This window comes from Anser cygnoides, chromosome 6 (genome assembly GCF_040182565.1).
Source record: "Anser cygnoides isolate HZ-2024a breed goose chromosome 6, Taihu_goose_T2T_genome, whole genome shotgun sequence".
Taxonomy (NCBI): domain Eukaryota; kingdom Metazoa; phylum Chordata; class Aves; order Anseriformes; family Anatidae; genus Anser; species Anser cygnoides.
The window spans coordinates 15,485,048-15,499,893 of record NC_089878.1 but is presented as its reverse complement, the minus strand read 5'-3'; the positions used below and the strand labels follow the sequence as shown (position 1 = coordinate 15,499,893).

The 14,846-nt window shown below is 37.0% G+C and overlaps 1 protein-coding gene across 6 annotated transcripts in view; it reads left to right on the top strand.

The window, feature by feature from the left end:
- Nucleotides 1-14,846, top strand: part of PARD3B (par-3 family cell polarity regulator beta) — a 399,412-nt gene that overhangs the window by 167,753 nt on the left and 216,813 nt on the right. For all 6 annotated transcript variants that reach the window (XM_066999115.1, XM_066999113.1, XM_066999112.1 and 3 more), the window contains 4 exons: nt 4,338-4,424; nt 7,977-8,102; nt 11,989-12,347; nt 14,491-14,630. In XM_066999115.1, the coding sequence (XP_066855216.1) occupies nt 4,338-4,424; nt 7,977-8,102; nt 11,989-12,347; nt 14,491-14,630 (712 nt within the window). The remainder of the gene's footprint in view (nt 1-4,337; nt 4,425-7,976; nt 8,103-11,988; nt 12,348-14,490; nt 14,631-14,846) is intronic.

The window sequence follows — 14,846 nt, the reverse complement described above, 5'->3', positions numbered from 1 at the left end:
GCAGTAGATCCTTGTGACATGCACATGATGACAAGTTTTGCCCCATGTAGAAAGAACTTTTTTTTCTGAGGTGCTGTCTTCTATATGTTTAAAAAAAAATAATCAGCTGTAGGTTGCATCTTACTGCATTCTCAAAGAGAAATCCTACCAAAATCCTCCTAGCATTGGTAATTTGGGAAGGTCAAATCCCCTTAGCAAACAAAATCCTACTGCAAAACTGCAAAACATTTACCTGTGGAGAGAGGTCCCTTTTAAGAATCTGCGTTTCAGCGGCTGAGGTCAGTTCTTCAGTATTATTGGATAGTTGGTAGAGGAGCCTTCAGCTGTCAAAGCTTTCCCTATTGTGTATTTGACAAATTGGTAATACCTGATGCAGTTTTCAGGAGAGGGAGCTATAATATTTGACGGCAAGGGCACTGTCAGTGTGAAGAACAGACTGATGGCCACTGAATATGCAGCGCTCCACTTAAATTTTGCTTTCTGTGTTAACAATGGACTGTTGTGCATGCTCACTACACACACACGTACACAGACCTTCTTTCTCTAAACTGTACTCATCAGCATTTTTAATAATATGCATGGCAAGCCTTCCTGCCAAATGTGATAGACTGTAAAGAATCTGGCAGAAATCAATAAACATCCAGCACTGAAGAATTTACATAGTAAATGACGACAGCTTCTTCAGGTTAAAAATCAATAGTATGGTGTTGACTGTGGCCTTGGATGCAGCAGGCAGGTAACGCAGGGCAGGTGCCGTCCCTGCTGAGACCACAGACACGGTTAGTGCAGCAGCGGAGGGGAAGGGAGACACCAGCACGCATTCGAAGAAGCTGCAGTGCAGTGTTTCTAGTTGGGGTAAACCTTGCAATTCTGATTAGTTTCACTGAAATAAACACTTTTAAAAAGTTCACTTATGTTGATTGCTGTAAGAACATACCTGTACTTACTGCATTGCAAACCCGGCAGGGACAGGATTTTCTGAGGCAGTATCTCTGTCTGCTCCTGGAGAACGCACTGATGCTCTGTGCGTCGCTCACCTGTGAACTGATGCTCCTGGCCTCTCATCCCTAGCCTGCAGTTGGACTCCACGTCTTTGCATACTGACTTGATAGGTCAGAGTTGGCTTTTCACTTAGTGCAAAATGCATTTGAGATGTAGAGGAGAGATTGAAAATAGGAATAGGTTACAAGTAGGTTACTAAGTTTTGGAAGTTAGCTTTTCTTCTTTGGGGATTAGGTTGTTTTTAATGTGTTGAATATTGCAGAAAATCCATCCAATCTCACTATCAAAGCTGTCAACCAAAATATGGAAAGCTGCTCTGCATTCTCCCCCACCACTCGCTATCAGTTTTTTAATGTGACTGTCAAACTCAGAGTCCCAGCACCTTGGGCTTCCTCGTGCCTGTAGAGTTTAGTATCCTTAAACTTAAAGCTCATCCTGTTCAGCATTTCATTCACCCACACCTATTCCCCAATTCTCTTGCCACTGTAGTTTAAAGTGCAAGTCAGTGTGGCCCAGTATGCTGCTGGAGTTAAGCTGTTCTTTTGGGCAGATGAAACCAGCTGGAAGATGGACAGTAGGAGTGGATGATGTCAGTTTTTTCCAAGTCTTTAATCTTTGAGGTTTCTAAATCAACAAAGCCCAATCCCAGATATCCTGCTTTAGTTATTTATTTTAAACTCTCAGGCCTTCATAGGTATGATATAAAAACAGTATGTCCTCTAAGGTCTATTAATGTTGTTGTGAAGGGCAGTTTTCTTTTTAGGTTTAAATAATAACCACATTTGGGAATGAAAAGTAATTCAGAGTTGTAGTTTTTTCATTTTGAAATATAAAGTACCTTTTAGATACATATACGTGGTGTCCTCTTGTTCTGGATATTTAGTGCTTTAGTACATCTAGGATGTGTCACTGTTTTTAAAAGTAACAAACGATCTGCATGCTACTTGTTTTCAGGAAGAAACCAATTTTTCCTAGTGAATAGATTTTAAAAATAAACTTGTATGTTATCTTTGGCCTTGAGCTGACTTATAACTGTAAGTGCATTGATTTAAGATGACAGGTAACCTGTCTGTCGTGGTCACCCTCAGAAAATTACTGCTCTATTTTACCGTTGCTTAGGAAGACAACTCTTCACGGGAGTCCTTAAGCAACACAGGGTTATCTGGGGACAATCAGGATTTATTTAAATTTCTCCCTTTACAAATGAAAACCCATTTGCTACTGTTGAATATTTTCTGGACCTTTAGGACTTAACTCCCTTATATGTTTTGGTTCTGTACAAGTTCAAAAGATAATACAAGTGCCATTTTAATGACATTTTTAATGTCTATTTTAATGTCTATTAAGAGAATTGATGGAAATTGAAGGTGGACCTGAAAGAAAGTTAGCTTCCTACATGTGTGTTTTTGAGATTTTGGGAACAATCCTGAGTGGAATCTAGCTTTTCTTTCTTTGTTTTTAGTTTCACTAGAAAAAAAAAAGTTTACTAAGACCAAACCAAAAAAAAAAAAAAAACAAAAAAAAAACCTCATAGGAAGATTTTTGTCAGGATTTCCAAGCCTGGTTCATGAAGAGGGGGGAATACAGGAAAGAAAAATAGCAATACATGCTGATAATGCCTGTGTTATAGATATAGTAAAATGGAAATCTTTTATGTCGGGATCAATAGTGGTTTGTTGTTCAGGATTTGTCCATTTCATTTATGTGGAATACAAATTCATTCCAGTCAGTCTTCTGGGGAGAAAAAAATTACAGAAACCCTCTCAAAACTGTATAAGTTTATTTTCTCATTCCATATTTAACTGAGCAAGATAAGAATCATTGTACCAAGGGCAAGTTGCTTCTGATTAATCATTATACAACTGGATAAAAGCTTTTTAAAAATAAAAGTATTACATTATTAGAAAGCAATGGCAGAATTTGTCTAAGATCAGTTGCAGTAATTGTTGTTTCCCTTGTTTTAGGTGTACCCTGTGTTTTTCTGTAATGCCCAGTCTGGTGTAACGAGGGCCTCCCTTCAAGGGTGGTCACAGATTCTGCCCTTACAGCCGTGCCCTTCTGCCCATTCTTGCATCGAATCAAAAGGCCACAGGCCAGGGCGATCAGTCAGCAGATCCCTGCAGAAGTTATTGCTCAGGAAAACACCGCTGGGGGAAGGAAGGAGTCGGAGGTGTTTCTCATCTTGTAGAGGTGCGCTCTCTAGATCTGTTGTAAGGTGTTTGCAGAAATGTCAGTCTTCTGCTCAACAGCAGCCTGCACTTAGATCAGACTGACTGCGTCTGTAACTCAGGGCACTATGTAAAGTGGTCACTCAGTTCAGCACTTACAGAACTGGTAAAACTGTAGGGTTGATGTGCAGGCATAGACAGAGCTTTTTACAGTTCAACTGGATTAGAGTATTCCTAATGTGAAGGGAAATACCCAGTAGCTTTCCTCTGGCCACTAATCCCTAGCGTTGCTGTTCGGTGTGATTCGGGGGGAGGGAGGTGTAACGGTAAATGTAGACTAGCACAGAAGGTAGGAATTCCGTACTGAAATGTAGAACTCGCCCCCTTCTGATCTTTTTTGAAGTTCTAGCCAATTCAAGTACCTTCCTTTTCAAACTGTGATCACCCAGAATAGAACTAAGGTCACTGCAAGGCTAGCAGTGTAAAGTACTCAATAGGAAAAGAAACGGCACCTAGCCATGAAACAGCAAAAAAATTTTCGTTGTATTGTCAGAGATAATACACAGGTTATTGGTAATGCTTTTTGAGGAAGGAAACTTCCTGAAGAAATGGGCTGAGTTGCAATTTTGATCATGTTTTTTTGTGTGTGTGTATGTCTGAGGTTGTATGCAACACAGGGCAGAAAGCAAGATACTTAAACATAATTCAATTAACTTGCTTATTTGTTTGATGTCTTTAGTGTGTGATCTGCGTGTTCATAATGGGTCCACATGGGGATAATTGACTGAAGCAGCTAATGTGAAACTTAAGTTAAAAAGTTGCTTTTTTTCTAGAACATGTAGAATAGAATTTCTTTAATGGAATGAAGTATCCCCTGACTTCAAAGCTTATTTTAAATATTCTGGTTAATCTACTAAAGGATGCACTTAGGAAATTGTCTAGTGTTTGGTGTCTTTCTTTTTCCAAGTACATAAATCCTAATCTAAAGAAAGATTAAAGAAATTTTTAGGCATTTTGAATTTATATATTAGTGAGTTCTGAGTGTAATATCGTTTCTATACTTTATGCTATTTCATCAAATCATTTGTTTTTCGGTTAGAATTTGTTTTTAAGGTAGAAAATTATGTGAAGAAGCATATGAGATGTTTTCTTGTGCTTTTTTTTTAGTGAAATGACAAAAACAGTGGAGATTTCTGGGGAAGGTGGACCCTTGGGAATACACGTAGTGCCCTTTTTTTCATCTTTGAGTGGAAGGTAAGATATTTTCTGCATTGCTCAAGAAGTATTTTAATGAAAGGATTTCAGTTTCAGTTCTATTAAAGTACCTGCTGTATAACCATAAGGAAGAACAAATGCTTAAAAATATGTAAAAATTGTTACTTGAGTCTATGACCCTGTCTTCCATTACCAAAATGTTTACTAGTGTTAGTTACATGAGACAATACCAACCAATTTGTTCATATTTGTTCTTTTAATTGTCTCAATTGTGTAATTGTTTTTCTTCTCTGAATAGTAAACTAGACTCTGAGCAGAACAATGTATTTCTAAGATGTCAGGGTTGGTTATATTTTGTTGTGATTTTGTTTTTTTGTTTGTTTTTTGTTTTCAATTGGATTTCTCTGCATAGGCCCTTTCTTAATGACTTGTCAGACAAGAAAAGTCAAAAAAAAAAAAAAATCTGCTTGCCTGGTCATGCCTCATTTTTTTCAAGCTACCTTTCAGATTTGGTTGCATAGCATTTATAAAATGTGTACTATACCATGAACTTTTCTTTGTCACAATACAATTACTTTAATTATAAATGATTTAACATAGTCTCTTGAGATCACAAAAGCCTATTATAGCAGCATGCTCATATTGATGTACTGTAGTTAAGACTGTGTCAGCATTTTCATTATAACTATTTTCCAAGCTATGCAACTGGAATGGTAAAAATAAAAATAAATAAATAAAACATCTGGACTGAAATTTGACATGCGAAGGCTTAGCCAGAGAGTTAATTTGACACTGGCAGCCCTGTATAAGAGACGGGAAATTGCCAGTGCCATAAATGACACTATTATATAGTAAAGTGGCTGCCTGTAATACAAAGCCAATTATTGCAAAAGTAAAAATTGTCTAATCCTTAAATGTTTCTTTACTTGTCAACTTTTACGTAGGACAGAGAACATGAAGGATTAAATTGCCTTGTAAAGGTCTGTATATGTAAATGTTTTCTCAGTGCCATCTGTGGTTGTTAGTGAACCCACATTCCTTCAGAATGTTTTATTTGCCAAAGGGGAAAGTAGATAACCACTTGCTGGAAAAATGTCACTGTCTCAAGAAGAAAGTTGGTCTTGCATGGGAACTGAAGGAGGTCTGAGTTGTGTGAGGCTTTGCAGGCTGCCTCTCTTGAGCAAGGTGCTTGTGTTCATTGCCCGGCACAAAATGCAGACAGTGGTTGTTTGGTTTGGTTATGCCATGAATGCTGGAGTGTGTACACTGTATTTCAAAATGTGATGAAATCACAAGCTGTTAAAATCACTAATTTTGTAACTGTAATGCCGTTCTGTATTGAAATCTCGCTGTTTTGGGTGTAGCTTTTAAAGACCTCCATAATGAAAGAAAGGAGTTCCTTGGTCTGCATAGTGTACATTTTATTATGTCTTTGTCTACAAATGCTCTTGGGGATCCCTCAGAGCACAGTAGTGGGTTGTAGGTTGTTTTTTGTTTTTTTGTTTTGTTTTTTTTTTTTACAAATGTCCTACTTGTTTAAACAGTTGTTTTGAAATTGTAATGACCCTCGGCAGAACCATACATCTTTGTAAGAGCACTAGGGTGACTTAAATCACTCTTACCTCTTAAACACTAGACCCAGGCTTAATTAAATAAATTTTAACTCATCAAAGATGAGAAAGTACAGAAGGACATCTTTTATTTCTGTTAATGACAGGGTGCAATTTATGGAGGCACATTGGCCATGACCAACTTGGTCTGGTATTTCAATTGTAAACAGTTATCTACTAATAAGGTAATGCTGGCTTTAGACCTAGTGCTGCTGCAGAGCAAAATTTTTCTAGAGGTAGTTAAAACATCTTATTAATTTATGAACTCTTATATAGGAATTACAAAACTAATGGAAATATTTTTTCCCTTTCTTCAGCACTTAGATATCGTTAAAAAAGGAAATTAAAATTTAATAGTGCATTAAAACAATGCTAAAATTGAGATTGTATGAAATAATTAACGGAGTCATGAATTTCAGCTGCCATAGCATGTGTAACTCAAGCCACTCAGTTACCACAGTGCTCACAATAGGTTTTAGACAAGTGGGCAAGCCTATAGCGTTACATGAATGCAGCACCTAGGCACAGTAGGATTAGGTAAGATTATAGCAACTGACTTAATTTTTAATTTCCTTAATTTCCCTGCTTCTATTGGTTTCTATCTTTTTGTAATTACATTGAACTAGTTCTAAGTGTGTAGCTTCTTGATTGCAGCTGGTTGGATGGTTGTCATCAGTAGGGCCATGGGCCCTCACCATTGCTTGCCCTCTCAGTCCTTTAGTGAAGGGTAGCACAGGCTGCAAGAAAATCCTGATGTGATTTTTTTTTTTTTTTTTTTGCGAGATGTTTTGAAGACCTAATATTCAGTTGGAACCAAGTTTTCATTTAAACTACGTTGCTTTAGACATAAATATCAATTTTAAATCTTACTATAAAGTAAATCTAACATCAGAATGTTACACATGAACAATGAATATCGTGTCATTTGAAATGGCTTGCTGTGAATATGTTGAATGGAATTAAATATGAGAGGCAGTCATGAATCTGAGAAAAAAGTGCAAGACTTCTGTTTTGCGATTGGAGTGCTGGCAAAGTTGGAAATTGCACATTAATATTTTATGGAGTATAATCAATAGAAAATGGTCTCTAAAGGTCATCTGTCTGTGCTGATGTGGTATGGAAATTTAGTGGATAAAATTGGATGATAAAAGGTCTTCACAAACATGCAGTTGTCAGGTTTTTGGGACCTTATATCATTTGATATATCTACGCTAAGCTGTGATTTGCAATACAGATACTCCAGGTAGGTCAGGAATAGCCCAGTGTTCCTAGCAGTTAGCCACGCTGGAGTTTTGCTTCACTTAATGCATCATGAGAAGTTTCTGTGCTGCACCTCAGTTTTCAATTTGCACATAACCTGGTTTCAAAAACAAACAAACAAAAACAAACAAAACCTTAGGTTTTGATGTTCTGCTGATGTCCTACAATGTGAATAATGGTATTGCTGTCATGTATCACAATAGGGTCTTGAGAACTGAAAAGTTTCAGAGACTTCTCAAACATAGAAACTTTGGTTATTTCTGTCTAATTCTATTGCTGGTTTAGTTTATTACAGTCTAGTTAGAACATTAACTTTTAAACCGTTCGTGATAGCCATTTGTGATTTTCTTCAGAGCAATTTAATCTTAGTGTTAGACATGTATTGCATAAACTATGTACAACTTTTTATCTGAATGTGGAGATCTAGGTGTTTTACTTCATTTCTCTAAGTATGACTTACAAGATTTAATGCTTCCAGAAGTTCTAGCATGCGGATTAGCGCTAATGTCCAGCAGTTTTTCTTAGTGTTTCTTGTAGTCCACTTCTTGTTAATTGAAGCAAGAACTGGAAATTCTTCCTTTAGGTTAAGTACTTCATAACAGTCTATCTCATCTCATATAAAGCAGAGAGAAATGTATATATTTAGTTGGTATAAATTAATACCAGCAGAATAAGGAAAGTTTTCATATTAAAAAATAAAATAAAATCTTTTGCCTTTTAGGATGCTGGGACTCTTTATCCGTGGTATTGAAGAAAATAGTAGATCTAGGCGTGATGGGCTTTTCCATGAAAATGAATGCATTGTGAAGATCAACCACGTGGACCTCATAGATAAAACCTTTGCACAGTGAGTGCTGTTTTACCGGTACTTTTAACTAGACAAGATTTTATACGATGCTGAGTTTATCGAAATGGTTTGTTTAAGTCCATAAATATTTATTTTGGTAAAATGATGGAAAAAATGATAACTGGAAGAAAGTTTGTGATTTTCTTTCTGAAACCTCTAAAAAAGGTATAAACTGGGGATAAGAATCTTTTTGTAATCTTAGTAAACCTTTTCTGGTTACTCAATTTAAATTACTTCATTTTTTTAAACTTATCTTCACTTTCTAATTCTTCTGTTATTTCTCCATATTGCCTTCATATTTGTTTCCTTGTAAGAACTTCAGAGTGAATCAACTTTGCAGCATATTTTTGATGTCCTTTTTCAAAGGAAATTAGATTTTTCTGGGCCTAGAGCTTTTTTAGGACTTAGGTTTTTAGAAATACTAGTACTGTCAAAGTATGTTTAGTGGGGCTAAATGGTAAGTCTCACCTTTTATGACTTTTGTGAAAAATCTGTTGACATTTATTATCCATCTCAAATTACTTTAAGTAACAGGTTGCTTTGATTGGCTATGAATTAATTTGACATTGTTGCAAGAAAATAGCCTCTCAAATTTCAGATATTTGCTGTAGTAATTAAATAGTAATTTGTTTTTAACTTCTAATCCATATATTTAGACAGCTGAGTGATTGTTTATAATAAAACAAAAACCTATTGAGATCTCAAGGGAGTTGAGACTTGGCTTAACTTTCTGAACAGTAAGCGAAATGTTCAAGATTTCTAGACAAAAATACATAATTTCAATTTTAGGGATAAATATTTGCAAAATAGGCTTTGCTAAAAAACAACATGGTTCTGTAGTAGATATTCCCCTGTTTCTGTGGCTGTGTTTTTTTCCTTCTGATGAATTTTCCAGTTACTGCTTTCTGAATATTTGGTGCTAAATATGTTCTCATCTACCATCGTACAGTGTAGCTGCAGTGGCCTTGGACCTGAGGAAAAAACTATGGGCAGTGCAGAGTCAGCATCCACAGTACATGCATTTGGGGGCTAGAGGAATATTTTTGGACAAGCTCCTAGCCTTTAGGTCCCCATGAATTCTCCTGAATTACCTTCTAGAATACCTTCTGCGTCATCACCCCTGACTGTTGAGAATGGCTAGAGAAAGCACCTTTCCAGACGGAAGTTAATCTTATGAATATGCCTTTTAGTTTTCACCTGGCAAGATACAATTGTACTAACCTGATAGAAGTCCAAGTTACAAAAATGCAGCAATTCTAATAGATGTGAAGAAGTACTGTCCTGATGACTACTGACCCAGAAATAGTCAGTAGATTCTCCTTTGATGGCAAAATGTTTGCTAGTTTCAAATTGACATTTCTTCATAATCTTCGTAAAATCTGTTTTAATACTTAGCGGAGATTGTTACATACTGTCTCCTTCCATTTTCAGCAGTGGCTTTCTAGTATTGCTCCTGGTGATTGCTTCTTCTGCAGTTGTAATAGCAACAACCTACTTTCTGTATTCCCACGTTTATAATATTTGTATATATTGGGACTACTGGTCTGCTTTTTCATTTGCTGTTAATCTATTCAATTACATTCTGTTGTGTTGCAGAGCTTCTAGCACCTCTTTTAATTGACTCCCTTATTTCTTTAAAGTATGCGTTTGGGGTCTCCAGAAATGTAAATTTCTCCATCCATTATTTTTTCTCTTTGAAGTGCATCCAGTTATTTTGCCCCTGCAGACTGCATTTAGACTTTCCCAAAGGATGACTTGTGTTATTTCCACTATGTTTTGTTTGTAGGAGATCTTATATTTTCTCTTTCATATATTTAAAATATTCATTTCCTGAAACTGAGTTTTTAAATTATCTTGTAACATGTAGCCATGTGTGGCCACTTGCAAGGATGAAGATGAGGAATGAGAGAAACCTGGTTAAGACTTTACATCCTTATGCTGTGAGCATGCAGTGATTTTTAAGATCAGGATGAAGTCTGTCCTTGAAAACCTATAACCCCTGCAGACACATTGGGATAGCGCAGTTAAAGTTTCACTGAAACCTAACCCTCAAGGGTGATGCTGGAAGAATACCCTCACAACACTCTTCCTGCTCCCTTTCTTCTCTGAGTTTGAGGTTTCCCTTCTAGTCATGTCTCCTATCAATGAACGCAATTGCTCTGACTACTGGTGCATATATATGCTCAGTGTAGACAAGACATTTTTGTCTTGCAGAAGTATCCCTTGCATCTGTTGAGACTTTGCTATGACTTCAGCATGTTCGTGTTGCCAAATAATTACACTCAAAACAGCCCCTCCCTCCCAGGAGCTATAGCTGCAAGGTGGATGTACTATGAAGTATTGTTGGTCTGGGAAAGCACTAGGTGTACATTCAGGATGTTAACATCTGCAGTGGCTTGTTCACTGTAGCAGTGTAGAAAACTTTGTTTACTTCAGAAGTACGTTCAGCACTGACTTCTGTTTCATAACCAAGTATAAATCCAAAGCCAAGATTTCAGTGAAATACTGACTTTGCTGACAGATATGCTAAAGAAAGGTAGGAGATGTGTAAGTTGTTCTCAAAGGACATCATGATTTAGGGATGTGGTTTAGTGGTAGACTTGGCAGTGCTTGGTTAACGGTTGGACTTGGTGATCTTAGAGGTCTTTTCCAACCTAAAAGATTCTCTGTTTCTATTTAAAAATAAATGTGGCCATTACTTTTCCCTTCGACCTGCCTTTTGCTAAACAGAAGTACTTGATTTTTTTTCATTCCCCAAAAGTTCTTCAGTATTTCTTCAGTATTTCTGTTTTTATTTAAGTTGCCTTCTGCAATGTGGAAGACTTTCAGTCCACTTCCGTTAAACCCTCAGAAGATGAGAAAGAAAAGCACAGAAAGTGTTCTACTTTGTTCCTTCAGAACTCAAGGTTTATAACATATCTTAACAGATATGACTGAGTCTATAGGTTTTTCAAAATCTGGGGAAGGCTGTGGGAACTGTTGCTTTGGCTAAGTTGTCTTAATTGCCTTGCAAAGAATCATGAGTCCAAACATTGTATTGTTATTGTATATCAAGTCAAGGGGAGCAGTTTCATGAAATGCTCTAACACAGTTTCTGGTGCTGTACTTGAACACATCTTTAAATACATTGTTTAAGTCCAAGTATCTACCTTAGGAAGAAGCTGCTGCTTGAAAGATGCGAGTACTATCTACTTAGTTATTTATGAATTTATGTAGAAACACACAAACAGTTGCCTCTTTTGTAGTCATCAGGTTTCTTCTGATGTCTGTGTATCCCATACCCTCGTTCTATTGTATTGCACCATTTGCAGCCACCATGTTTCTTCTGAGCATGCCCATATTTTCCATCCCTCCATTCTCTATTACTGTGAAGTCAGCTATTGGTTGCGTTAGGAGTAATGAAGGAATTTGAGGCACGGTTAGGCTCTAGTGGAAAAACTGGAGTCTTGAGCTTGCTCAGGATAGATGTATCCACAAGAGCAATTGCTAGGTAATCACGGTGCCTCTGTTCCAACAATAAAACGTAGCAGGCAAACACTTGGAAAAAGTAGCAAATTGTAACTTTAGTCTTTTAGAGAGCTTTTGCCCTCAGAACTTCACTACCTGATGCTCTGCATGAAGAATTGTGTTAGTTATTTAATTCTGGCTGGTATGTTTTCATAGCACTTTAGGAATCCTTACAGATGTGCTGTTCCTTTAACTTGAGGAAATGCTGCAGTATAGAAATCTTATTTCATGCTTACTTTTTAGAGAAGGAACTGTAGATATGAAGGTGATATTTGTCCATATTTAAGATACATTTTTATCTTATTCTCTGTGAAAAACTTCAAACCTTAGCCCATATTTTCTGATTTGTTATGTGAATTTTCATACCTTTCGTTTAAAGGGCTCAGGACATCTTCCGTCAGGCAATGAAATTTCAAAGTGTCATCTTGGAAGTCCTTCCTCCATATAATCGAGAACAGTATGAGAAGTCTGCTATTGCTCCCCTTTGTTTTCTGCATAATGAAGAAGAAGTTCCAAAAACAAAGGTTCCACCTCCTGTTCATCCAAAACCTACTCTGAAACCAGTTAATCTTTCTGGAGCAGGCAGCTTGGAGGCAGGTGTACAGTCAACACTACAACAAGCTAAGAGCCCCAACCTCCCACGTCTGAGTAGAAAATCATCTTCACCCTCACTGTCTCCCCTTATGGGCTTTGGCAATAAAAAAAATGCGAAGAAAATAAAGATAGACTTGAAAAAAGGTGAGTCTTTAGTGATTATGGTTTTTTTTTCTGTATTTTTGTTACTTGAACTTTAAACTAGTGACATGAAAAATACAAGCAAGTTATTTTTGGTTAAAGAGCTCCAGAACTTACAGAAGGTAGGGGAATGTTAGCAGTAATGTTCTCAACAGACAGCTTTCCTGTAAATTTTGGAAGCATGTTATCTTGACTTACTGATTTTAAAATATCTCTTACGTGGAAGGTATTTGATTGGCAACATGCGATATGAAGAGATACTTCAGCCTTTTCACAGAATCACAGAACCGTCTAGGTTGGAAGAGACCTCCAAGATCACCTAGTCCAACCTCAGCCCTAACACTAACAAGTCCTCCACTAAACCATATCACTAATGGCTACATCTAAACATCTTTTAAAGACCTCCAGGGATGGTGACTCAACCACCTCCCTGGGCAGCCCATTCCAGTGCCTAACAACCCTTTCAGTAAAGAAGTTCTTCCTAACATCCAACCTAAACCTCCCCTGGCGCAACTTTAGCCCATTCCCCCTCGTCCTGTCACCAGGCACATGGGAGAACAGACCAACCCCCACCTCTTTACAGCCTCCTTTAAGGTACCTGTAGAGAGCGATGAGGTCTCCCCTGAGCCTCCTCTTCTCCAGGCTAAACAACCCCAGCTCCCTCAGCCGCTCCTCGTAAGACTTGTTCTCCAGACCCCTCACCAGCTTCGTTGCCTTTCTCTGGACTCTCTCGAGCACCTCCATGTCCTTCTTGTAGCGAGGGGCCCAAAACTGAACACAGTACTCGAGGTGCGGCCTCACCAGAGCCGAGTACAGGGGATTTTCCCAAGTACAGAATAAAAGTTCGAAATTCCTGCTGCTGATCTTCACTAGTTTTTATTTATATTTGCTAATTGACTAACGCTGTTATGACATTTTTAAAAGATGTTTAAAAATATACTCTGCACTGTTTCATACTGACCACATTTACCCTTTCCCCTTTTTATTTTCTACAAACCTTATCTTTCCATCTGTATTTATTTAGCTGTCAGTGTCCTGCTTTTTGTGTGTATATCCTTAATTGCTGCTCCATGCGGATCTGTCTTTGCATAGAATAGCAGGTTTGTGCACATCCAGCAAAATGTGTTTTATTAAGTGTATCCCAATCAGTAGTTGCATTTTCTGTTTAATTTCTGTCTCTGATTTGACTGAGAGTTAAGTCTGATGCTAGAAGTGGCCTTTTTAAAAACTGTCTGTAACTTTATTCTTATAACATATATTGAATGTAATCAAGCTGTCATTTCTTAATTTTTGTTACTTCTTAACTTAAATCACTCATTTTTACTTCTGGACTCTTCAGCTTTTTCTTAACAAAACCTACTTCAGAATTTTTGTCAAGTTAGATGTAATGTTTTTGATTTTTAAACTGTAATTTATATTTTTAGATATGATAGGAATGTGATACTGACATTGTATGTCTGAAAACCATTCGCTTGGTAGCAATCATGCTCAGTGAAAAAATATTTTATGGACCTTACCAGTCATGGATGATTATGGTGACTTACTGTTAATATTGATTTTACTACCTAGTTATTTATTAAAACATTTTTCTATTAACACTTCAGGTTGTTTATTTCCAAATGTAAAATGCCTTCACTTACTGCAGCTTCAGAACACTTGTCCCTTCTTAGCAGCATATAGTCAGCAATTTTTGCCTTCAAATCATGTGATATTTTCCACTTTTCACTGTTACATTAAAGCTACTGCTAAATTATATTTATGCTCATAAATAAGCAATTCTAATTGCTCTGATTTATTGCATAGACTGTTGATGTTAATGTGAAGGCTGGTGATAAAACCATTTACAGAAAAAGTATTCTCTTTAAAATGAGAGTTCTGGTTTGTCTTGTGTTATTGTGGGTTATCCAAAAGTATTTCTGTCTGTAGTTGTTGAAAGATTTGAGCATGTGTGTTCTGACATTGATATAATTCTTCTCTAGACCATGCAGAAATTATGCTCATGTTTCCAGCTTTTTGTTTGCTTTCCTTCTTTAAGAGATAGCCCGAATGAGTGTCTGTGATATATGTTCCTGACTGATTACTTATTTTAATGATCATCATTGGCTTGTTAAAACTTACATTGGGAATTTTTTGTCTGATTTTCTAGGTCCGGAAGGACTTGGTTTCACTGTTGTTACCAGAGAGTCTTCAGTACACGGTCCTGGTCCTATTTTTGTGAAGAATATTTTACCAAAAGGTGCAGCAGTAAAAGATGGTCGTTTGCAGTCAGGCGACAGAATCCTGGAGGTTAGGATAAATATTTATTTTATTTCTGCTGCTGAGTATCAATCACTGGTTTTAACATACATATGGTACTTCCTATAAATACTACTGATGTATGGAATTAAAATTCCTGACCTTGGTAAAAAGTGTCATGACTTTTGTTCTTTTTGCCAGCAAGTTTTTTACACCACAATTTAGAAAAAGTTTATTTTTACAGAGGTTCATGGGACAGTAGAACAA